This window comes from Vulpes lagopus, chromosome 17 (genome assembly GCF_018345385.1).
Source record: "Vulpes lagopus strain Blue_001 chromosome 17, ASM1834538v1, whole genome shotgun sequence".
Lineage (NCBI taxonomy): Eukaryota > Metazoa > Chordata > Mammalia > Carnivora > Canidae > Vulpes > Vulpes lagopus.
In genome coordinates, this window is record NC_054840.1 from 22,968,645 (window position 1) to 22,994,238 (window position 25,594).

General features: G+C 43.1%; 2 protein-coding genes across 8 annotated transcripts in view; both read left to right on the plus strand.

Annotated features, from left to right (window-relative positions):
• TBCCD1 (TBCC domain containing 1) overlaps nt 1–3,885 on the plus strand; it is a 51,541-nt gene extending 47,656 nt beyond the window's left edge. For 6 of the 7 annotated variants that reach the window (XM_041731432.1, XM_041731431.1, XM_041731433.1 and 3 more), the window contains 2 exons: nt 249–399; nt 2,650–3,885. In XM_041731432.1, the coding sequence (XP_041587366.1) occupies nt 249–378 (130 nt within the window). In that variant the 3' untranslated portion in view covers nt 379–399; nt 2,650–3,885. Of the gene's footprint in view, nt 1–248; nt 400–1,102; nt 1,137–2,649 lie in introns of all 7 variants that reach the window. The other variant, XR_005984167.1, reaches the window with a different exon arrangement.
• Nucleotides 3,886–4,218: 333 nt separating this feature from the next.
• CRYGS (crystallin gamma S) lies at nt 4,219–11,565 on the plus strand. The gene is made up of 3 exons (XM_041731439.1): nt 4,219–5,580; nt 10,498–10,740; nt 11,193–11,565. The coding sequence occupies exons 1-3, from the start codon at nt 5,488–5,490 to the stop codon at nt 11,463–11,465; spliced, it is 609 nt and encodes a 202-aa protein (XP_041587373.1). The 5' UTR covers nt 4,219–5,487; the 3' UTR covers nt 11,466–11,565.
• Nucleotides 11,566–25,594: the final 14,029 nt, after the last annotated feature.

Below are 25,594 nucleotides of genomic sequence, written 5' to 3' on the forward strand. Positions count from 1 at the left end.
GCGTTTGGATAGGAGTTGAAGACTGAGCAGAGTACTTCTATTGTATCTGACCAATCGTTCTGTTGTTGCTGTTTTGGTGGCGGTGCTCTTGATGTACAGAACTCAACAGAGCAGTTATTTGGAGGGAACAAATGGACAACTAGAAATAATGTCTATCCCGTGAAAGTGTTCATGGGATAATCACCTGGAGTAAAATGAACATGAATTAGCGTTCTTACATTTTTTTTTATTCTTAATGGCATTTTTAGGGATCAAAGGAAGCAGTTCCAGGTACTTGTGGAGAACAAGTTTTATGAGTGGTTGATTAATACGGGACATCGTCAACAGCTGGACAGTCTTGTGCCCCCTGCAGCAGGCTCCAAACAAGCAGCAGGATAAGACTCCTACGTCGAAACGTTGGTGGGTATTTATAACATATGCCTCTTAGAACATATTTCTTGGGAAAAGCTGACAAGCATACAAATAAGCTGTGCAGGATATTATGTTACTGGCCACTGCCACTTTTTCTCCACCAGACCTACCAGCATGTACAGACTTTACATACCCACTTTTACTGCATTTTATAGTGAGAAGACCAACCATAGGCTCTACCTAAGGAATAATGGGCAAATATAAAGGCCAAGTTTTGCCTTATTTGCTTCTTGCCTAGTACAGGTTGTACTGTCTAAATATACTACGTTCCCCATAAATAGCTTTCAGTTTTATTTCCACCTTTCTAACACATCTTTCATCTTTCCCATCACCCACACACAAATCCATTAAGTTAACTGATCTTTGTAAATTACACATATAAACATTAATAAATTACTAGAATTAATCCAAGTGAAGATTTGAATACTAAAGTCTGGAAGGTCACAGATCCAATACAAGAGAATCTTGATACAGACAAATTTACTAGAAGTTATTTAATCCAAATGTAAAATATTCTCTTAAAAAATAGAAATTAGTTTACTTTTCTTTTTCTATTTTTGAAGTCTTTTTAAAAGACTAATAGACAATAGACAATAGAAAAACAGACAAAGGACATCAATAGTTAGCAGAAAGATACTTATAACGATTCTTTTACTTAAAGTAATGTAAGATACCATTTTTCTTCCATCAGATTGGCAAGAATCAAAAGCTGGTATACAACACTGGTAAGACATAATTTTCTGCTGGAAGAAGCGTACATTTGTGCAAAATCTTTGGAGGATAGTTTGGCAAAACGAAAATTATAAATGCACACATTCTTTGACTTAGCAATTTTACTTCTTGGAATTTATCTTCTAGATACACTCATGTATGTAAAGATCTGTTTAAAAAATGTGTTCATTGCAGCATTGTTTGAAATAGTTGTAGCCCAGAAACAACCCAAGTGCTTCCCAGGAGAGGGCTGGTGCCTAAAGCATTGGTTCATCCAAGGTAAAGGATGCATTTTTAAAAAGAATGAGGTATATCTGTAGGTGTTGATATGAATCATCTTTAAGCTGGGGGTTTGGAAGGGTTAAGGCAGAAGAGGAGGGGTAAATTATTGCCTTGTACGTTTGAAAAAAGAGAGGGATTATTACATATACCTATATGCTAATTATATGCCTTAAAAACTTCTGAAAGGATACAATATGTCTAGAGTTAAAGATACAGAATTTTTTTTTGATACAGAATTCACATAACATGAAATTCATCTTTTTAAAGTGAAGGATTCAGTGACTTTTATTAATGTAGTCAATACAAGTGTGTGCAACCTTCACCATTGACAAATCCAGAACATTTTCGTCACCCTAAAAACAAACCCCATACACATAGTCATTCCTCATTCCTCCACTCTCAGTATCTTCTCTTTTCTCCAGTTTTTGACAACCACCAATCTACTCTTTGTCCCCTGATTTGTCAACTCTGGACATTTCCTATAAATGGAATCATATAACATGTGGCCTTTGTGCCTGGCTTCCTTCACTTCATATCATGATCTTAGGGTCATGAGTGTAGCATGTGTCAGTATGTCATTCCTTTTTATGGCTGGTTGATACTCCATTGTATGGATATTCCACAATTTATCTGTTCATCAGTGGATCTGAGATTGGAGTTGTTTCCCCTTTTCAATTGTTTTCACTTTTATTGTGAATAATGTTGTGTAACTTTAGTGTAAAAGTTTCGGTGTAGACCTACATTTTCAATTCTCTGGGTATGTACCTAGGAGTAGAATTGCAAGCTTATAGGTTTAACTTGTTGAGGAAATGTTGAACTGTTTTCCAAAACTGTAAAAAACTATTCTTTATCATTATAGATTGTTTGCATTTTAAAGTGTATATTACTTCTTACAAAAAAAGAATTTTATAATATTTAATAAATGCTGAGATTAAGAATCAGAAATCTGATGAAGATTGTCCAAAACAAATGGGAACTATAAGAATGTGAAATTTTAGTTGAGACTAATATTGATAGCCTGTCACTTTTTCATGTCTATATATGAATGTCTTTTTTACTATTTTGAACCGATATGACCCTCAGAAAAAAGGAATACAATTAATCTTAAATGTTATGTATTTTGTCAGTCTAAACTCTCATCTGACCTTGATTTATGTGATTTTATAAATATAAGTTTTCTCCTCATTATTTGCATGAAGACAATAGAAAATTCAGTTATTAATATTTTTCTTTGGTTATTTTCAGGGCCCTGGTAACAGGAGGATGGATAGAAGATGGTACACATCTTGAACATACATTGGGAAGATGCTCTTGCTGCTTAAGAGACATTGGGGCTCTTTCCTTCCTATTTAAGACCGTTCCTTGATTTTCATTCCACACTGATATATTACTACTTAGGTCGTATTTTAGATGAGCTTCTGACTGTCATATAAACGTATTGTTTATAGCACATCAGAAAACCAAAATGAAGTTGATGAAGGTAGTTTCATTGTATGTTACTATTAAAGTGATTGAGTATAGATTTGCAAGTAAACTTCACATTTCAATTTGTATGATGAAAGGGTATCATCCTTTCTAGAGTTAAATAAGAGTTTTCTAGTTCTTTGTAACTATTTAAAAGGAAATTGCTGTTCCTTTTAAAAAATGATTGGAATGAAAGTATAGTTTGTTGGTGTATAAATATAGCAGAAATAGTTTTATACAAAGATATTTTAGTCCTTAAAAGTATGAAACAATGAAATTGTGTAAAATCTCTATTTTTCATTTTCTGCTCCAATTTTTCAATAAGCAAACTCTGAAAAGTAATGTTCTTCTTTTGATAAAAAGATAAAGCTTTACTTTTAATTTTAGAAAAGGTTTTATGAGGGAGGAAAGAATTTTTCCTCTATCCTTCTAGGTTCTTTTGGCTTTGATCTACTAATTAAATGGGCATAAGACAGATTAACAGGAGGAAACAATTTTAATTACATATCTTAGGCTGCCTCATAAGAACATGAGTCGCAGGAACAAGTCAGGCAGTTGGCATATATGCCACCCTGAACTAAGGAATGGAATATCGTCCTAGGGCTTCAAAGAGGAAGAGGGTAATTCACAGGATGTTAGAACAGATGGGAGGCAGGTAGATGTTTGCCATGTCATACAGTTAGTTGGGTCATTCAGATTAAAAATTCCCTCTGGTAATGGCGCCCCTTCTGAGCCAGGCCCCATATCTGAATTATTTTAGGTGGTTAAAGGAGGGAAAATGTTTTTCTTGAACCTGAGAGGTCTTGATCATTTTCAGCTCAAAATCCCCACATGCTACAGTAGCACATTTTGGGGGTCATGTATTCTGCTCCCTCTTGGTTACCAGTGTCATCCTGTGATGTTATATGAAAATAAAGTTTACATTTGATTGGAAAAGCTGTATTCTTTAAGATAAATGAAAAAGAATTATTAAATTATTAAATAATTATTAAATTATTAAATGAATCTGCTGATGAACATTGTTTCTTATGCTCACTGGTCATTGAATTAGTAATTATTATCAAAAAAGGGCTTGATCTTTTATTTCTAAAGTGAAAAATTAACTCTTAGAATGTGTATTCTAATTGAGGTTTTCATCATTTTTATTTTAAGATGAAATTCAAGAGAGAATTCAATAAAGAAACACTGGAGTAACAAGTATTTTGGAAATTGCTATTGGTTACTGAAATTAATGATATTACTTAGATATATTCCAGTTTATCAAATTCAAAGCTAAGCATAGCTTAATAATTTCTCAATAATCTTCTTATCAAGGCACGTTTCCCATTTTCTGAATCAACCGTAATATATCTTGGGGCATCCCATTTGTTGCATAGCTTAATTAGTGAACATGAGGAAGATGGACTTTTAAGAAGAATATGTTTGACCAGGAAAATGAAAATTGAGAAGGATTGCTATTTCTTTGAATTTACCTAAAATGGGGCACCTGGGTGGCTCAGTCAGTTAAGCATGTGCTTGGGATGAAGCCCTGCATCTGGCTCCCTGCTTAGCAGAGAGCCTGCTTCTCCCCTAGTCTCTGCTTATGTTCTCTCTCCTCTCTATCTCAAATAAATAAATAAAAATAAAATCTTAAAAAAAAAAAATTTACCTAAAATGTAATCTCATTCTAAAAGTCAGAGGTGTAGTAGGTACCAAGAAGTGTCCTCTAAACAAAGTCCTCATATGATATCATGGCAGAAAAATGCCACCAAGCAGGCAGCAAGTTGGGCTTAGCTCAACCTTTGCAGGATAATTCCCATGGTAGCTTTCTGTCTCTCAGGCTGCATACTGAAGAGCCCTTTCTTATGGATTAGAACTTGCATGTATGTCCTGAAAAAATTTCAAACCTAATAGTTGCAAGAATCTGAATTCCCCACACATCCCTTGTCTAGATTTACCACTTGCTAATGTGTTGCCACATTGATCACCCTGGACAGTAGTAGTATTTTTGCTCAGCAATCTCAGAGTAGGTTGCTGACATCTTAAACCTTTACTCCTAAAGATGTTAGCATGTATTTCCTAAAAATAAAGACATTCTCCTGTGTAATCATAGTACAAATAATTAAATTGATTAAATTCAGGAAATTACACAATTTCATGATACACAGCCTGTAAACAATTTTTGCTAATCATTCTCAAAAATATCCTTTGTAGTGACATTATCCAAACAAAAGACCACGCATTGTGTTTAGTAGTCATGAAGTTTTGTTCCTTTGGAATGTGTCACTTCTATTCAGAATTAGAGGGTAGTCTTTTGACTCTCCTATAAGCTCTGTTGAAAAAAGAAGACATTGGGGATTTCAAGGTGGCTGCTTGCTAGAAAACCAAATTACCCAGGTAAGAGGGACGTTTTTGTTTTTAATTTTGAAAACTTTGGCTGGGTTTTGGTGCCTTGACTCAGCAAAGTCTATAATGCAGCAAGGCTTGGTAAGCATTAGAAGGGGTACTGAAGCTTTCCTTTATTTCATAATCCCAATTGTTTTTCTAGAAACCATCAATAGCCTCTAAATGACTGACTCAATTTTTGGATCCTATTCTCATGACTAAGCAAATGTTTGATTTCAAACCAGCCCAGTATAAATGTCTCTGTGCCTCCTACTCTCTGTAGCTATTCCGGATTCCAGCACCGGGGAAACCAATCTATGCACCAAAATGTCTAAATCTGGAACCAAGGTAAGTAAGCGGTCATGCTGATTTTTACCCTACCACTTTCTTTTCCTTTGTGCCTTTCTTTTACAGTGTTTCCTTTCGTTTGGAATGTTTCCTCTTTTCCAATGTACCTAAAGATATATTGAAAGAAATGTGGAGAAAAGCTTTTGCTTTCTTGCCTGGAGGTAAGTATGATAGTGATTTGAAGGCTGGGATTGGGAGAGGAGATTAGGAAATGCTCCTTATGTTTTTTACTGTAACAGAATTACCCAACAGTTGTATTAAGGGTTTATCTTTGTGTAGGGGGGGCGACATTCAATACTGTACAGGTATATAGCGTGCAAATGTCATCATGATTTCTACCTCCCACCAACCAATACATTATGAATTTCCACAGGAATAGTACATACTGATAAAAGGGAGTACATGGAGTAGAAAACATTTAGTATTTGGTTAAAACTCTGTTCTGTGAGGGGCGCCTGGCTCGTTCAGTTGGTAGAACATGTGATTCTTGATCTCTGGGTTTTAAGTTCAAGCCCCACATTGGGTGTAGGATATTACTTAAAAATAAAATCTTTTAAAAAAAAATCTGCTCTGTAAAAGTTAGCATCAATCAGTAATGTTCTAGACCAATGAAGTGAATTAAGTCCCACATATCCCCTTCATTCAAGCGGTTACTCTTATCCATTTCCTAAAATAAAGTGCTTACTTACCTTAGGAAAATTGCCTCTAAAATACTTAATTCACAGTTGGTGGACTGGAAATTGATCTCTTAGGCAGGGCTTTAGGAAGGAGGGAATCTATCTTCATTCTTTATTTTAGCTCTTCCATTGACCAGTGAGTGAGGCAAAGCCATTGGTGCCTGATTTCCACCCCCCTAACTTTTTACTTTGAAAAGTTTCAAACCCATTGAATCTCAATAAGAAAGAAATGTTGAACAGATACTTGAATATACCTCACTTATATTCTCCAATTGTTAACATTTTGCTATATTAGGTCTGTCTCTCTCCCTTTGTACTAAACCAGTTGACAAATAGCAGACTTAATTCTTTTGCCATAAGTATTTAGGCATGTATCTCCAAAAATAACCACACTATCATTATCTTGTCCCCTAAATTTTTCATAAATATAATATCTAATATTCAGGCTATATTCAAATTCCTTCCTGTTGCTCCCCCAAATGTGTTTCATGGCTGGCTTTTCCCCTGATACAGGGTCCAGTCAAGGATCATGCATTGCATTTGGTTGCCAGGTTTAAGCTTTTTTTCCTTTAGTTTCTTTTATATGGAAAAATCAGCCCTACCTTTTTGTTGTTGTTGAGACATTGACATTTTTCAAAGTCCAGATTAGATGTCTTGTAGCAAATCCTGAAATCTGCATTTGTCTGATTGTTTCTCTGTGTTTAGATTCAGACGAAACTGTCTTTGGCCAGAAAGTTGCATAGGCAATGTCAAGTATTCCCCATCGCATCATGTCAGGAGGCACCTGTTAACTTGCTACAGAATTAGGTAGTGCCTGGTTGTTTTTTTTTTCACTTGGAAAATAGAACTAATCATCATACTCATTATCTAAAAGATCGTGGGAGAAGAATGAGACAGTGTCTTTAGTGCTCCGAGATTCTTGAAAGGATGCCATGCAAATCCCGTAGGAAAGAACTGTAAGCCCTTAGAGGAATATCCATGTGCCTTGAAGGAAGACTGTTACAGAACCCTCTTCGGGGCAGCCCCGGGTGGCTCAGCGGTTTAGCACCGCCTTCAGCCTGGGCCTGATCCTAAAGACCCGGGATCGAGTCCCATGTCGGGCTCCCTGCATGGAGCCTGCTTCTCCCTCTGCCTGTGTCTCTGCCTGCCTCTCTCTCTCTCTGTCTCTCATGAATAAATAAATAAAATCTTTTTTAAAAAAAGAACCCTCTTGGATGAAAAAAAATCCCACTTTCAAAGATTTCCAAGGTAGTAAGAGTGTGCCTTCTTATTTCTTGTAGCTGCACTGTTCACGTGGTTAACTCACCTGCTTGCTGAGCCAAGAGAGCAAGTTAATCTCTTACTCTTTGTCTGTTGCTTCTCCCTTTCCCTCCAGTTTACTAGCAATTTAATCAGAGTTGTGTGGGCTTGGCAGAAACAATGCATTTTACTAAATTTGGTTTTGTTACCTCTGGAATACTCAACATTTTTCTTTCTGCTGTATTGGTTTAGTAGGCTATTTTTCAAAAACCAAATGAGAATGAGAGAAATTTTGTCATAATTTCTAGGGAAATCTCCAGCACTATTTCTTAGCCTACTCTACAAATGTTTTGCCCAAGAATCTCAGCTGACCATAGAGTAGATTTCATGGTCCTTTTGCAAATGGAAATTGAGTAGAGGTACAACATTCTCTGGGCTCTGAGATTTGGAAGGTCTCCACTGACAGGAGAGTTTGGTTCAGTAATGGCTCCATGGCAACATTGTACTTTGTTTCAGCCCTGGGATGGTTGGCTAGTCTGCTGGAAGGGTAGACAGCAAGGTGACTTTATAAAACATCGTGTATATTTCTACTTCTCAGATACAGATTTTAGCCAGGCAAATGTGCAGAGGGCACTAAGTGTGAGAAACATTGAAGTAAAAAAGATAATAACTTTATTTTCTATAGCATATCTCTTGCAAAGCCTCTTTTTTGGTGAATAGTTAACCAAAAACCAAAGCTAAATTAAATTAAAGTTGAATTAAGGAGTTTAGAATCAATTAATTCTTAGTGAAGTTACCTTGGTTTTCCTAAAGATCTTTCCACAGGCTTTGGGAAAAGCATCTAAGACTTAGTCGTGTTCCATTACTAAGAGAGTGAATGGGGTGTGTAGGCAGGAAAACAGCAAAAGGGAGATAAGACTCACTTGCTTGCCTGCAACTAACTCATAACTAGCTATTTAGGGAAGTCATTTAATTTCTTTATCTGTAATAATAGTAACAAAAGTTTATTGGCAATTATGAACCAGAATAAGTGTTTAATTGGCATTCTCCCTCCTCAGAACAACCCTCTTCAGTGGATATTGTTACCCAGTTTTACAAATGTAGAGCCTGAGCTCTAGAGAGAGGTCCGGTGGCCTCTCCATGGTCACAGAGCTGGTAACTAGCAGTGCTGCAATTTTGTTTTCATCTGTAAACTGGGACACCATATATCTCTAAATCTGTGCTATGCTAAAATGGGAAATAGAGCTGGAAGAGAGATTTGGGAGGGGAAGGAAGGAAATGAAGTAGATGATTTAGGGGTAGCAGTTAGGGGTAAGGGAGCTCGTAGAGAACAGGAAACAGAAGAGTGGAGAGAGAAACAGGAAAGGTAGATTAAGGTGGAAGGAAATAACCATGAGTCAATAGGCTATGATCTAGAAGGGCTCCTCTGCGGTAGAAAACATTGAGGTTTTATGCCCTTTTACAAGTCATTTTTGGTTTCTGCCTGTCCATCAACCCTTACATCCAGTCAGTCACCAAATCCTCCATTCCTTTGACTGTTTCCTCAGTGTCATTCATCTAGTAGTTGCCATTTGGCTGGCCCGCATCATCTCTCACCACACCCATAGCAACCACCTGCTTCTACGCACAGGCTACTCCATTGCATCTCGCAAATCATCACCAATGGATTCTAGCAGGGCATCTGTGACTTTATTTCCGAATACTTCACCACATACTCTATATGCACCAAGCTTGGTGAACTACTTGTCCCTATAGTGGGTCATGTTTTTTTTTTTATTCCTTTGAACAGGCAATCCATTTTCCTTTGCTTCTGAAAACCCCTCCTTATCCTTCAATCTTCACCTCAAAGATCCTTTCTAGACTACCTCCCTTCGCATGAAAACACCGGACAGGATTTTCTTCTTTTAAACCGATAAAGCAAATTGGCCACAAGGTGGCGGCATAACGCTAGATCAACTGCTTGAATCCATTACCCCTGGTGATTTCAGTTTAAATTATAAACCAACATCGACATTGGGTTGTGGAATTGCAGAACAAAAAGGGGCAACCTCTGCAGTCCATTTGGTCTAGTGGTTTTCAGAAACTGCGCTATGAAGCCCCAGGAGTGCCTAGGAACTCTTATCTCCTGTTGCAAACCAAAAAATTTTATTTTATAGCTAGCTGGGGCTTCCAATCCAATCTAGTCCTTTGATTTGAAACATGGGAAGCTGGAGCCCAGAAAGGTAGCTTGCCTAAAGTAGTAAGGCTGAGTGTAGAGATGCAGCTTGAGAGCCCAGGTTTATTATTTCCTGTTTCTCCGGGCTGCATGCTACAGTGCCATCATAGGCCTCAGGTTTACCCCAAAGGTTGTGGTAGAAACTTGGTAAGAGTTTGAGGCAAAGAACATTCTTGACTTGTCATCTTGTTACTTTGTAACTACTCTGTTGGCAATGAAATAATACAAAACATAAAATATTGTCAGGTGTATGCTCTATATATCCATCTAAAATAAGCTCTTTACAGCAAAGATCTACATTTTATTTTTCTCTATGTATCTTCCATATCACCTAGAATGAATTTATGCATTTAGAACTTACTCATCTTCATCTCACAGTTATTGAAGGTTTGTCCATAGCTTAAATAAGGCTGGGCCTTTGCCCATGGAAGAAGTCTAATAGGAGTCTGATGGGAAAGAGATATGTAAGCAGATAATTTACTTTCTAATGCGATAAGTACAGTGAGTTATGGGAACAAAAAGGAAGAAGCAATGAACTTGGGTCTGGCTTATCTTTTGTTTTGCTTCATTTTAAGCCTTCAGGAAGTTCTCATTCCTGTTGCTGACAACCAACGTTGTCTGCCAGAGGATAGGTGTTATGAGGTGAAGTAGAACTCTCTTATTTCCTCCTCAAAACTGAAGAGAAAGGAATGTCCAAAGTGAGGAATGTGTTCTTGGTTTTAATTTTGTTTATGAAGAAAGCCACCCAACTCCCCAGTTCCTCTCTTTGTCGGCCTTGCACCTCAGATCACTTTCTATGAAGACAAGCATTTCCAAGGCCGCCACTATGACTGCGACTGCGACTGTGCGGATTTCCACATGTACCTGAGTCGCTGTAACTCCATTCGAGTGGAAGGAGGTACCTGGGCGGTGTACGAAAGGCCCAACTTCGCTGGCTACATGTACATCCTACCTCGGGGCGAGTACCCCGAATACCAGCACTGGATGGGCCTCAACGACCGCCTTAGCTCCTGCCGAGCTGTTCACCTGGTAAGTCTGGAGCCCAACCCTCCTAGCTCGTTTGCTTGCCGACCAAGCTATGGTTCTCTCTGTCTCTCTTTTCCCTACTCCCTCCCCCATTTTTTTTTTTTTTTTTTTTTTTTTTTACTTTTCTGTGAAAGCCTTTTCTTAACATTTCTCTACTCTTAATGGGGTGTTTTCTTTTGTTGGCTGCTGAGGCTTACATAAAACTTTATGTCAGTTCATCCCAAGACTGAATGACGAATTATATCCAGAGCACTCTCTCTACCTCCTGAGCACTTTAAGGCACTAAGTTTCTCTTACTGAAAGTCACCTGTTTCAGTCAGTACACCATAGGGGATGGGAGATCAGATCATCTAGCTTTCAAGATGGTGGGTTCTGAACCATGCTGTTCTCTGAGTTGTTGAACTGTTGGTGATTTTCATGATGGTCGCTGTTTATTTCCTCCTGTGTTTTTCCAGTCTAGTGGAGGCCAATATAAGATTCAGATCTTTGAGAAGGGAGATTTTAATGGTCAAATGTACGAAACCACCGAAGATTGCCCTTCCATCATGGAGCAGTTTCACATGCGAGAGGTCCACTCCAGTAAGGTGCTGGATGGTGTCTGGATTTTCTACGAGCTACCCAACTACCGTGGCAGGCAGTACCTCCTGGACAAGAAGGAGTACCGGAAGCCCATTGATTGGGGTGCAGCTTCCCCAGCTGTGCAGTCTTTCCGCCGCATTGTGGAGTAATGATTTGGATGGGGCCATGGGCTTCTCCCTGGGGGCCACATGCTGGTTGGCCTTGTCATACAAATAGGCATCATAAATAAAACAATTGGCATGCATTCCAGTGTTGACTGTAATGCCTCTCCTTAAACACTCTTAGGGACCAGTAAAATCATGCCCACCCGTGGTGGGGCAGTTACACAAAGCAACTCGTCCTTCAGATTACCAATCTATAACTTTGTGCCAAACTGAATGGGACTGCATTAGAAGGCTAGAAAATCATACTGCCATGTGGTGGTTCTCATTGCTTGAGTTTGGTATTGATTCAACAGGTACGATAATAACAACAGCTACTGCCTGTTGAGAGCCTTCATTAATCCATTTTCTCTCTACAACAACCCTGTAAGAGAGGTGGTTTATTTGCATTTTACAAATAAGAAAACGGAGGCTTAGAGAAACTAAAAACTTGCCCAAATTCACCAGCTGGTGATCAAACCAGGGTTTGATCCAGGATATTTACATTTCCACAGCCCCTGTTCTTTTCCTTCATTTCCAACTTGTTCATTCAATACCTGCCAGGTGGGGGTCCATGTGCATCATGACAGTACAAGACCCTGAGGAATTTAAGAGGAGAAAAGGTCAGGGTCCCCTGAAGGTCTCATGGAAGAGACAGACTAGCTATCAAGAATGGACAGTGAAAACAGAGCCTTTGCTTGAAAATGGTGGAGCCATGAGGACTTCAGGCCAAACCTGAAGGTTTTTAAGATTTCAGAGGTACCTGGGTCAGTTACTTCTCAACCTTCAGTTAAAAAAAAAAAAAAAAGCACATATTTAATTTGTCCTGACTATACAATAGTTGAAATGGAGTTTATTTTTACTTTGAGTAACTCCTGAGATTTTCTTTGTTTAATTTTGATGAAGAGGAGAATGGTGAAGGAAACCCAGTGTCATTAGGGATACTTGGTGAGCACCTGAGTGAACCTGGGGATGTTCTGGAGGCACTTGTCTTTAAAAGAGAGGGCAGAGTCAAGGTCTCGTAGGAGCTTTTCCAGAAAAGGACAAATTAGAACTACTAAGGATATTCCCTCCGTGTGCACTTCCATCTATACACTAGTGCAAAATGTATTCTCTCCCCTAAATATTTTTTATTTGACTTGTTACCATCCCCTGCCTTTTGTCATTTTCTCTGTTTTGAGTGAGGGACTTTGAGAAATTTGAGTAAAAGTAAGGGAGGGAGACAAGATGAACCATAGACAAAGAATGGGAGGCCACCCACTGAGCCACAATGAGCTCTGGACCTCATCTCTCTACCATGAGGCGAACTTGCATTATCTCTAAAATGAGGGAGTTGAACCAAATGCTCACTCAAGTCCCACTGAATATAAACATCTTAATTCCTTGGAGGTCAGGAGGAGGATGCAGAAAGGCCAGCTGATGACCAAAGACTGATACTTTCAGCAGCACAGTTTCTGGAAATGACCTCAGATCTAGCCCCTCCTTTTCTGCAGAAGAAACTGAGGCTGGGGTAGCAGTGCATTAGGGCCAGCCTCTGCTCTCCTATCAACTGCCGCCATGTTCCAGTCCCTGGTGAGTCGGACATGGTCTGTTCAAAACAACCAGAAACACAGTCCTGGCAGCAGCATAGGAAAGTAAGCGTCGGGATGACTTACCCCAGTCTCAGAGAAGTAGAAGATGGCTTTTGACAGATAAAACAGAATCATCGTTTGGGGATGTTACAGGCCTCTCGGTTCATGCCCTGATCTAGAAAGGGATTGCCACCATTCTCCCCAGCTGTAGACACATCAGTCAACTTGCACTTAACAAGAGTTTTCCTAGCAATTGATATTAGAGGTCAAAAACACTTTGTGTCCTTATCTGTCCATCAATCCCCGTTTTGGTAGAACATTCTGCTGTTCCAGCACAAGCCAGCATCCCACCTGTCAAGCACACCAGAATAGCACCTGGGCTGTGATTTAGAATTATCTCCCTCTAGCTTTTATTGTTTTGTCTCTCTGAAATGGAGGATCTCTAGAAGATAAGACAAGGGCATATTTAGACATTTGAGCCCTGTTTTCATCTCTAGCATTCCTCTGAGACAACTCTTCGAATATTTCCCAAATATAGAACCCACTTCCTCAAAATGCAGCATCAGGGCTCCTATTTCAGGCCTCTGGGGTAGGGCTGCCAGATTGAATATGGGACAGTGTTAGTAAATCACAAGAACTGGCATATAACTAACTATAGACACAGTATAAGTACATCCCAGGTATTGCATCGGACAAGGTTACACTAAAAAAAGTATTTGTCGTTTGTCTGAAATTCAAAATTTAACTGTGCATCATGTATTTTATTTGCTAAACCAGTCCACCCTATACCTGAAGGGCAAGTCAAATTACACATGAATGACGTGGGACTAAACACAGGGACTGGCATAGGCTCTGGAAACAAGACACATGTCCCACAGCAGAGCATTTAAATACAATTTTTCAGAAAGCACTGTGAACCAACAAAATGTGTCTGCAGCCAGATTTAGCCTATGGACCACCAGTCCCTGTTCTGGGCCTGTTGGAGAGCTCTGAGTATCAGAAAATACTGCTTACATTGAGTCAACAGTAATTCTGAACCTGAAAGCCTAGTTCTGTTTTCCTTCTAGTTCTTGTTCCCAAGATAGCCCGTTAGGTATTTGCAGATTCCCTCCTGTTGGTCTCCACACCCTCATCTCTAGGCTGAACAATTCCTGTTCCTTTCATCGCTTCCTTCTTGGTGTCGGCACCCAAACTCCTCATCCTGTGCTTCTCCTCTGTGCTGGTTGCAGATGGTCTTTTCCCCTCTGCTCAGCCATAGCCTGACCAGACTACATCTGGAGGATCGTGTCCAGTTCTTTCACCTTCCTTTCTCAGATATGCCCTGTTCTTGACTATGCTCAGCTTTCCTGATGCCCTCCCACCAGCCCCGATGTGGGCCTGGGCACCCTTTTCTAAGAACTTACATTTCGGCTCCAGGGCTTCCTCTTTGGAGAGTGAGAGAGAAATGGAATCCTACCACTTCCATACATGCACTCTAAGTCACGTTAGTATACGCAACCTCAACTTCCTTATCTGTAGCACAAAGATGACGTCTACTTTGTGGGTGTTAAAATGATGTCATGCATTAAAAACACATAGCATGTATGGCCAATGCTCATGTATGCCACAGTTGTGGTCTATAAAGACTTGACCACTAGGGGTACCTGGGTGGCTTAGTGGTTGAGTGTCTGTCTGCCTTTGGCTCAGGTTGTGATCCCAGGGTCCTGGGATTTAGTCCCGCATGGGATCCCCACAGGGAGCCTGATTCCCCCTCTGCCTATTTCTCTGTGTCTCTCATGAATAAATAAATACAATCTTAAAAAAAAAAGAAAAAAGACTTGACCACTAGATAGCAGCCAACAGTTCCTGAAGGAAATACAGAGTTAGGTGCCTGTGAATTTCTGGTCACAGAGATTTTGTCAGCTGATCAATACTACTTAGCTATTTTTTATGTGTGTTTCAGTTTCACACCTTATTTAATATATATTGTTGATTTGTTAACATTGAATTCACTGACAGCCCATGCCTGAATGAGATGAACAGGTTCTCTCTGCAGGGCACATCGCAGCTTTCTTAGGAAAGCTTGCTTAGGAACACCAGACAGCACTCCAGCACTACATCTGGGGGTGGTTTTCTCTAGCAAAATCACCAACCAAAAGGGAAACAAGGCATAAAACACAGCACTAAATAGACAGCAACAAAACAAAACAAAATACTTGTTTACAGTTCGAGAGCTGCAACCAGAAGGCAAAGCCTTCATTTGACCTCAGCTGGGAACACGAGCACTGGGGGACTCAAATTTTTTTGCTGCTCCACTCACGCCCTTGAATGCCCTCAAAAGCACCAGAAGGAAAGATTTTGGAATTACCAGTAAATTTTAGCCAGTGGGCAAATTCACAAATACAGAACGTGTACTTTACCACTATGGCTGGTGCGTTAGTACCATTTTCCTGGTTATTTAAGTACCTCTGTTACCAAACTGTTGGTTTTTTGCTTTATTTTTTCCTTGCTTAGCTTTTTTTATATCTCTTTCTATCCTCCAGTTGTTTTCAGAAAAGCATCTCTGCATTTTTGGCAGATGCTTCACTGCTGGGAAGGCATACATCAGTCATCCAGCCCATCCCATTGCCTTGAAGAAAGAGCTACATTCCTATAGGAGCTGGCCTCCCCTTCGCTCTCTCATTTGCCTCATTCCTGGTTCTACTTCCCACCAGTTTCCAAGGGCAGCAGGGCTGTCCCTAGGGTTCACACAAATCCCCCTGTTTTCTTAACTTCGACCTCATCTCTCTTATTTGGGGGCTCTCATCTGCCCAGGAGCTGTGAGTCCCCAAACTCCCCTAACCCCCTGGCTGACCAGCCTGTGGTCCCCACAGGAGAGAAGGCCCCGTGGCAGCAAGGCAAACCTCTCTGTCCGCAGACAGACACCACCCACCTCTGCCACTTCCCTCAAGCCTCACACTTCAAAATTGGGAAACTTTAGAACTGGAGGGGCTGGGGGCTTTCGTATATACTGCAATAGCTTGATAAGGTGGGAACCAGGGCCCAGACAGGCTAGAGGAGTTATCCGAGGTCACTGGTTCCAAAGCTCTTGCTCCCTCCATAGCCCCACACAGCTTCTGCTTCGCAGTCTTCATGAGACAGAACCACTATATGACATTGACATATGAGAAGGCTCAGCCTAGGGGCACCTGGGTGCCTCAGTGGTTGAGTGTCTGCGTTTGGCTCAGGTCGTGATCCCAGGGTCCTGGGATCAAGTCTTGAATCAGGGTCCCTGCAGGGAGCCTGCTTCTCCCTCTGCCTGTGTCTCTGTCTCTCTCTGTGTGTCTCTCATGAATAAATAAATAAAATCTTTAAAAAAAGAGAGAGAAGGCCCAGCCAAAGAGAGTCATGCTATGCCCCTCAAAGCATGGGTGATTTTCTCTTGAATAGCTCTACTCTGAGATATAATCCACATGCTGCACCTGTTCAAAGTGTAGGACTCACCAGACTTTAGTATATTCACAGATCTGTGCCAGCATCACCACAGTCAATTAGAGAACATTTTCATTACCTCAAAAAGAAACCCTATGCCCTTTAGGAATTATCATCTTATCTCCTCCTTCCCCCCACCCCAGTCCTGAGCAATCACAAATCTACTTTCTGCATCTGTGGACTTACTTCTACTAATTCACGTATTGTATATATTCATATATAATTACTTATATATCAGTATTTACATATATATGCTTACTCTAGACATTTCATGTAGATGAAATCATATGTTTCGTGGTCTTTTGTGGCTGGCTTCTTTTATTTAGCAAAATATTTTCAAGGATCATCCATGGTGTAGCATATATCGTGCTTCATTTCTTTTTGTGGCCAAATCCTACTCCATGGTATGGATGCTTCACATTTGGCTTACCCATTCGTCAGTCAATGGACATTTGAGTTGTTTCTACCTTTTGACTACAGCTATAAACATTTGTACAAGTTTGCATGTAGACCTAATGCTCCTTTTTTTCTTGAGTATATAGCTAGGAGTACAGCTGCTGGGGGCATGGGCTCTTTCTTCTTAAATGCTGGCAGCCTGTGGGGCCTTGAAGCCACACAGACCTAGTTTTGATTCTGATTCTCCTGTTTTCTAGTTGTAGTATTTCAGCCAAACACACCTCTCCTAGGTTGAGCCTTCTCCTACATCAAATAGAGATGTAATTGTACCTCCCTTCCCAGTAGTTTTGTTGGCGTTGGATGAAATATTAAGGAAGAATTCTCAGCCCAGCGAACAACCCAAAGGAGCAGGTGCTCAGTAAAGGCAGCTATTTTAAAGTTTCCCAAAGATGGGATCCCGGTAGAAGTGGCTGGAGAAGACTTGGTTGTTAAAAAGCTTGGGAATCAGTGGGACAGTGGTGTCTCCAGCCTCTCCCTGCTTAAATGATCTATGACTTAGGTGCCCCTGGCTAACAATGAGGCCTGTTTGGCCAGTAGGTGGAGGGGAGGAGGGGAGAGGGCGGAGGGCGGCGTGGTAGGAGCTACAGGCAGGCAGAGAGCTCCACGCAGCTGGGCGTAGTAGCTACTTGCACAGGAAGGGGAACTTAGTCTCCCTGTCTCATTCCTGCCAGGGCTTGGGCCTTCCCCTTGATCTTCTCTTATCTCTGCAAAGCGATCTTATTTCCTTTCTCTTCGGTGAAATGGTTTCTCATTTCCCCCCACCCCGCACCAGTGCGGCCCTTTGTGAGTCAGCAACCATCGGGGCTCAGCACCCTGGTTGAGTGGTTCTGGAATTGATTAGCTCTGGGGGAAATCCTGCCAGCACTCTGCCTCCCTGGAGCACAGCCGGCAGAGATTTGTTCCCATTGTCCGTGCCCCACCTCCCTGAACAGGCCTCATTAGCCTGTTCACTGACCCGCGGGGCCAGACAATGGTGGGCCTGGCTGTAGTGCTGACCCCCACGTTTCTCAGGCTGCACTGCTGGTGGCCCCCAGCTCACGGCACACTGGGTGACCCTGATGCGGGAACCCCAGGATGTGGACAGAAGGAGGAATCTCTAGACTGTTCCTGTAAGCAAGAGGAGGGGGAAGGGGACAGCCTGCGGGTTGCTTATAAACCAGAAATAAAAATATCCCAACTGCAAACAAGCTTTTGGGGCCTCCTCTAAAGGCCAGGGGGTCCTTGCCATTGGGCGGGATCACATTTTCATGCCAGGCTGCCTGTGGCTTACAGCCACTCAGCAGCAGCTCCCACTGGCACATATTGTTTCAGAGTTTTTAAAGCCTTTTCCCATGTTGATCTGACCCTCACCATAGAGGTACGTGAAAAGGAAGTTATTGGGGACACATGGGTGGCTCAGTGGTGGAGCATCTGCCTTTGGCTCAGGAAGTGATCCTAGGGTCCTGGGATCGAGTCCCGCATTGGGCTCCCTGCATGGAGCCTGCTTCTCCCTCTGCCTGTGTCTCTGCCTCTCTCTCTCTCTGTGTCTCTCATGAATAAATAAATAAAATCTTTTTGAAAAAATAAAATTTCAACAAAACTGGACATTCACAGGAGGTTTACTATTCAAGAGTTGTATGTGTATGCCTGGCTGGCTCAGTGGGAAGAGCATGTGCCTCTTGGTCTTGGGGTCATGAGTTTGAGCACCATGTTGGGTGTAGAGATTGCTAAAAATAAATACATAAACTTGAAGAGTTGTGTGTTAATCGAGAAAAAATCTATTGGGTGTCAGAAGTTGAGGTATACCCAGACTCATCAAAGAAGATGTTCTCAGTCTGTGACATTCTCACGCTGTTCCTAGGCCCTGGAAAGATGACCCTTTCTCTGCCTTGGGCCTCCACTTAGGAGGATCCTACATCTCAGAGACTCTAAAATACACAAGTGTTTTCTATCTAAATCTCTGTCCATCTGTCACTCCGGTAAATAACTGAGTGAAGGGTAAATACAGGAGAGGGTCACTTGAGTTGCAATGGACCATAGACCACGGAGGAGGGAGAAAATCGCAGCCTCTGTCCTGGGAAACCAGAGAAAGATGGTCTGAATGACATACGTATTTGGGGGGTTAGCTTTATTAAGGTATAATTTATTAACTATAAAATTCACCCTTTTTAAAGTGTTTGGTTTGGTGAGTTTTGACAAACTGCCAACACAATCGGCACATAGAACATTTTTATACCTCAAATTCCCTTCTGTCCCTTTGCAGTTAATCCCCTCCCATGTCCCACTCTGGCAACCACTGGTCTACCTTCCCTCCCTGTAGCTTGCCTTTTCCAGAATGTCATACAGGTGGAATCATGCAGTATGTAACCTTCTGCGGGTCTGGCTTCTCTCACTTAACATATTGCTTTTGAGTGCCTTAGGAGTTGCTCTTTACCCATTGTTGCGTATATTCGTAGTTTATTCTCATTACTGGGTAGTATTCAATTGTCTGGATGTAGCACATTTTGTTTTACCGTTTACCAGCGGACAGAGACTGGGTTGTTTCCAGAAGGCCTGCTTTGTTTATAATTGCTTCAAATTATGCAAGGTGGTATCCAGCCAGAGAAATTTCCACAGGATAACTCTGTTCTTTCCCTTCTCTCTACTCGGGTGATGTAGCATTGGGAGGTGCTGAGAACTGCCTGGAAATCCTGAGTTGGCAAAATGACACACAGGGAGGGGTACATGCCTGCCTAGGCTTCCTGGGGACTTTGATTGTGTCAGTCCCTGTCCCGAGTTCAGAGGGTCTGGTGAGAGCTGTCATGAGCCAGCAGATCTGAGTCATGCATCAGGCCTGGCCCAGGGGTGGGCTCAGCTCCTTGGGCCTCTGGGATGCAAGGGTGATGCTTGGGAAGAGGCTTCAAGGCTCTGGCTGGGAAAGCAGGCCCGCAGTAGCTTAATCTATAGTCTCTAGGAGCGCCTTGGTGGCTCAGTGGCTGAGCGTCTGCCTTTGGCTCAGGTCGTAATCCCAGAGTCCTGGGATCGAGTCCTGCATCAGGCTCCCCTTAGTGAGCCTGCTTCTCCCTCTGCCTATGTCTCTACCTCTGTGTATCTCTCATGAATAAATAAATAAAATCTTTTTAAAAATTATAGTTTCTAAATATTCAGACATCTGGCATATGCGCCTCCTTTTGCACCAGGCCTTCGAAGGTTGTGGAGGGCAGGCTCCTGGTTGTGAGTGGGGTGGGTATATGGGAGCAAATGACAGCGTTAGCGCCAGTGGCCCTCTAGTGGTTCACGGAATAAATTCTGTATCTGCAAGCACCTGCTTGGCTCCCGGAGGGTAGCTTCTGCGCCCGGAGAATCTTACCTCATTATTCCATCTGGTTCCCTAACTGATGGCAGCTGTCAGGCCAGGAGAAAACAATTGGTGCCTGGCAGTTCTTCACAGTATCCTCCGTCTACAACCTCACACGGCCGCCCCCAAGGCAGCTGTTTGCTTCTCTCGGGCCCCAACCCCCCCCTGCACCCTGGTGTCTATAAGACACCTCCACCTCCAGGGGAGCAGGACCACAGGGCCAGCGTGCACCCAGCCCCAGCCCCGCTCCCAGCACACTTCTTTCTGGCTCAGAAATATATCTGGGCTCCCTGACGTCTTGTCCCGGGTCCTCTTCATTCCTGATTCTTGGATGGGTTGATTTCTTCTCTCTCTCTGTAGGATTCTCACATCTGTGTCCCCTGAGCCTGAGAAGCAAGCTGCCGTCCTGTCCTCACCCACTCTCTCTTGTGTCCGCCCAGATTTTGGAACCAGTCTACCTTCCAAGCATTTCCCGAGGTCTTCCTTCTGCTCCACCTCCCTGCCTGGGCCTCTGTCCGAGTCCTCGATGTAGTCCCCCTGGCCCAGGTCCCTCAGCCTTCTCCTCAACTCTTCATCAATGGGTCAGCCTCCCTGCCTCCAGAGTATTCTCTCCAAAGCACAGTTGTGGTGTCACTTCCTTGATTTAAACCTTTCTAATGGGACACCTGGGTGGCTCAGTCAGGTAAGTGTCTGACTTTGGCTCAGGTCCTGATCTCAGGGTCCTGGGATCAAGCCCCACATTGGGCTCCCTGCTCCGTAGGGAGTCTGCTTCTCCCTCTGCCCCTCCCCCAATTCATGTGGGTGCTCTCTTTCTCTAGCAAATGAAAAAAATCTTATATAAAAAAAGAAAACCCTTCTCATTAATCATTTGGGTTCTGGGTGCTCTGAACAAAATCCAAACATCTAGAACCATGACACGTGTCCCTGGTGATAGAGTACACTGTGCCAAAATGGCCTCAGCGTACAGTTGTGCGGTGTGTGCACAAGGCCATCCAGACAAGGGGAGGTACTCAAGTGCAGCTGGAGAAAGGGGCACCTTCTTTCTAACTAGGACAAAGTCTTATGTATTTCTACCCCCTCAGATCCTCACACACACTGTCCACCACCATTAACAACCCCCCCCCCCCAATATACTGCACTCCTGGTGAATTGCTGGTAATTCTTCAAGGGTGCCATGATGTAGCCTGTCTGGAATAACCCTCCCTGCCTTTTTGCCTGTGAGTCTTCTCCTCATCCTTTTTAACAGATGTCCCACTGGGGGAGTCTTCTGTGGCATCTCCCCTCCCAGTACAGTGACACACTGCTCTTCCTTGCTCCTGTAACACTCTGCCCTCTTGCCTCTGTCTCAGTTCTAGCATCCTGGGTCAGAGTTATCTATCCATGTTTGTCTTCCTCTTTAGACTGGGAAATTGCCCCAGGTCAAGGACTGTGTCTGGGTAGGTGTTTATCGTTACATGGGTGTTTATCATGCCCCTACTATGTGTGGGGGCCTTCTGTTCTGTTGCCAATACTGGTGGGTTAGAAATTATGAGAAAGATTTCTCTTGAAGACTTAAATTTAAGCAAAACTTCCTAAGAATCACTGCGGAGGGGGATGGGGTAACTGGGTGATGGACATTAAGGAGAGCATGTGATGTCATGAGCACTGGCTGTTATATAAGACTGATGAATCATTGACCTCTACCTCCGAAACTGCTAATACATTATGTTAGTTAATTGAATTTAAATAAAAATATAAAGAATCACAGCAGAGATCTTCAAAGTCATCTCAGAAAGACAAAAAGGCTCCCCATCCTCCAAATTTTACCGTACCTTGACAGAAAGCAAAAAAGACTTTTTACGTGAAGAAATCAGTTAATAAATAGGAGTGGAATGGTCAGCCCTGGAATCTAAGAAATGTCAAGTCCTAGGAACAAATGTTGGGCAAGAAGGTGGGTCCGTCCAAATGCTGTCCCCAGAGGAGGAAGCCTTGGAGGGCCTTCAGATGTCACCATCCCGAGGGCAGAAGCAAGAAAGAGGCACACCTGTGGAGCCTGGGGGTCACCAGCCTGCAGCTGCCAGCCACTGAAATTCTTTAATGCCCCTCATTCCGAGCCCAGGCTTTTCAGGTAAACATCTATCTGATTTTGACTTGGCTTCCAAGGATAACGTGACCACCATTGGTCATAACGGCTCAAGGGGTCTGGATCTGGTGGTCGGTACTCACCATAAATTACTGACACAGATGGGCCCGTCTACACTGTGTGCACAGATGCTAGCCTCTGGGCTTGCAGGGCTGGAGGCCAGATCTTTCCTTAGGGAAGCAAGGAAAGATGCTCTGTGAATATCTGGGGACACAATGTAGCTGCGGAGCTACTCATGAGAACCTTGTTTTGTTTACGCAGGCAGCAGTGTCCTGGTCAAGCGGACAGGCTCTTTGGGTTGGATGGCACAGGTTCACGTTCTGGCAAGTTACTTCATCTCTCTGGGCCTCAGTTTCCTCATTTACTCGATGCAACCAGTAAGACTAGCTATGCAGCTAGCATCATTTTCTCCACATCTGAAGCTCATTCCATCCTCAAAGCAATCCTCAGCCAGAAAAGCTAGGAAGTTATGGGCCAGGATAGTCAAGCTGAGAGAGGTGCACAAGCACAGGACTGCAAGTGACAGAGCCTGGAGTCAAAGCTGGCCTGCCCGGTGTAGACACCCATGCTCCCCTGTCCAGTTTCGTGCGGTAGACTGGGGCCCTGGCCTCCACCTCTACTGTTCCTGCTGCTGTCACCACTCCGGCAATGCCCCCTACCCAAGGGAGCCCCAGCCCCATGGGCAGCCTGCTGGGCCGGGGGTGCGGCTCATATGGGCTGGCTTATTTTTGGTGCATGCAGTATTTCCCCCCTGTAAAAACTCTGGCATAGGCCTGTCCATTTATTGAAAAAAAAAAAGGTTGATATTTTAATAAACTTAAATATGATAAAAAAAAAATCATTGAAGGTGATGGTAGCAGGAGGAGCAAAGCCCCCAGGGTGCTATTAGCAATTTGGCATTTCCATTTCCCATGGGAATGTTGATGGCACTCTAGAAGCAGTGTCATTATGATTAAGACACTGTAACTGTAGAAACTTGAAGGTGTGAACTTCAGCATAGGAACAAATGCAAATATCTCACCAGAGCCGGTCATCGGTCATCGGGGGTAAAGCCAGGGGTAGAAGCCAGGTCTGTTTGCTCCCAGACTGGTGCTCTCTCTCTTACACCACATTGCCTCCATGTGTCCATCTCTGAGCCTCAATTTCCCCCTTACATTGGTGTCTTAACCACTCAGGCTGCCCAACAAGTTATTTTAGACTGGGTGGCTTTATTTCTCAGTTCTGGAGGCTGGCAAGTCCAAGATCCAGTTTCTGGTGAGAGCCCACCTCTGGCCTGCAGCTGGCCATCTACTTGTTACCTTCCTGCTGCAGAGAACAGAGGAGAGGAGGTCTCCAATCCCGGGCAGGAGGGCTCCACCCTCACGATCCAGACACTTTTCAAAGCCCCCCCTTCCACATGCTCTCACATTGAGGATTATTTTCAACATATGAATGGAGGGGGGTGGACACAGGCATTCAGTCCACCCCAAACAGGAATGAAAAAGAACTCCTGGATTTCAGGGCTGGGAGGACGAAAGGGGGAAGGTCATGTGAGTTGCTTTGTAAGCTGCAGAAATCACACAGGGCAGCAGAGTCGGGTGGAAAGGGCATGTGTTTCAGAGGTAGGCCTGGGGGGCAGCCTTGCTGCCCGCCTGCTTATCTGGGCCCAGATCTCTACAAAATGCAACCCCATCTCCTGCCTAAAGTTGTTATGGCACTTGAGTGAGATATTTTACGTAAAATTCTTAATTCTCTGTCAAAGTTAGAAACTACCAATTCTCTACCTTTCCTCTGCTCCCCACCTTTTGAAAGTTAGAAACTACCAATTCTCTACCTTTCCTCTGCTCCCCACCCTTTGAAAGCACTGAAATGGGACACCTGGAAATATTGCGAGAACCCAAAGAATGGGTGTCATTACAGGACTTGGCTCAAATGAAACACATCGCCCCCCCCCCTTCCGTCTAAGGGCACCTGCCTGTACCAGGGGTGACAGTGAAATCGGCTACGTGGAGAAGAGGCAGAAACGACTTCCCAAGAGGTTGACAGAGTGTCAAGAACTGGCTGTCAAAATGAGAGCCTGTTGCATCAGTATTCGGAGCAAGTAGGCTGTGCTATTTATGGGAGCTTATTTGCCTGTGTCAGGAAACACTCAGAGTTTGCCATATTTTCAACCAGAGGCAGATGAGCCCCACAGGGGTGCTGAGCAAAGGGGGAGCAGGGGCTGCTCAGCCTCCACGTCACCCCTTCCTCCCCCAGGGCAATGGAGCATGGGGTCACTGAAGAGACTCTTGATCGGATCTTCTGTTCTTTCCACCTGTTTTAGACCCAAGGTGTCCTGCTTTCCTATGCTTACTCCATTTTGTTTTTAGAGGGAGTACACATGTGCAAAAGTCGCACACGCTACACAGAGGTGTTCGGTCCCCGGTCCCTCCTCCAGCCTGACACCCTCCCCTCTCCCACCAACGGGCTGTGGCCGATACCATGCAACTCTTCAGGGATATTCTTTTCATTCTGTTCTCCTACCACTGAAATGCTTATTGGGTACCTATTCTAGGCTCTGGGAGTAGAACAGTAGAAAGACAAGTAGAAATAAGTAGTGATAAAACAGTAGAAAATTCTTGCCCTCAAAGAGCTGCCATCCAGCTGGTACTTCCATGGTTACCTTTCATACACATGTTCTATGCTTTCTCCATCTGGTCTGCTTCTGCTTCAGTACATCAGTCACTATTCCTTGTACACACTTCTCTGTGCCTTACTTTTTTCATTTAATACTGTACTTATGAGGTTAAGAAAAGCCACGTTTTGGGGACACCTGGGTGGCTCAGCGGTTTGGCACCTGCCTTCAGCCCAGGGCATGATCCCGGAGTCCTGGGATCAAGTCCCACATTGGGCTCCCTGCACGGAGCCTGCTTCTCCCTCTGCCTGTGTCTCTGCCTCTCTCTCTCAATCTGTGTCTCTCATGAATAAATCAATAAATAAAATATTAAAAAAAAGAAAGGCCATATTTAAACCCAGCCCAGAGGGCTTTTCTGTCACAATCGCCTGAGCCCCGACATTAGCCTACCTACCATGAGAAGGAAGGTAAAGTCCACAAATAACTCCTGACCCGACAAAGGCGAGAAGGAAGTGCGAGCATTACAGGTCTGTTTTGGAGGGATAGGCCTGTCATCAGGTTCAGATTCCTGTAGGAGGTTTACTGTTGAATTAATCAGGGTGGTTTTTTTTGTTTTTGTTTTTGTTTGTT

Coding starts and splice junctions, on each gene's coding strand:
- CRYGS (XM_041731439.1), top strand. CDS start 5,488: ATGTCTCTGTGCCTCCTACTCTCTGTAGCTATTCCGGATTCCAGCACC. Junction 5,581..10,497: donor TGTCTAAATCTGGAACCAAG/GTAAGTAAGCGG, acceptor CTTGCACCTCAG/ATCACTTTCTATGAAGACAA. Junction 10,741..11,192: donor CCTGCCGAGCTGTTCACCTG/GTAAGTCTGGAG, acceptor GTGTTTTTCCAG/TCTAGTGGAGGCCAATATAA.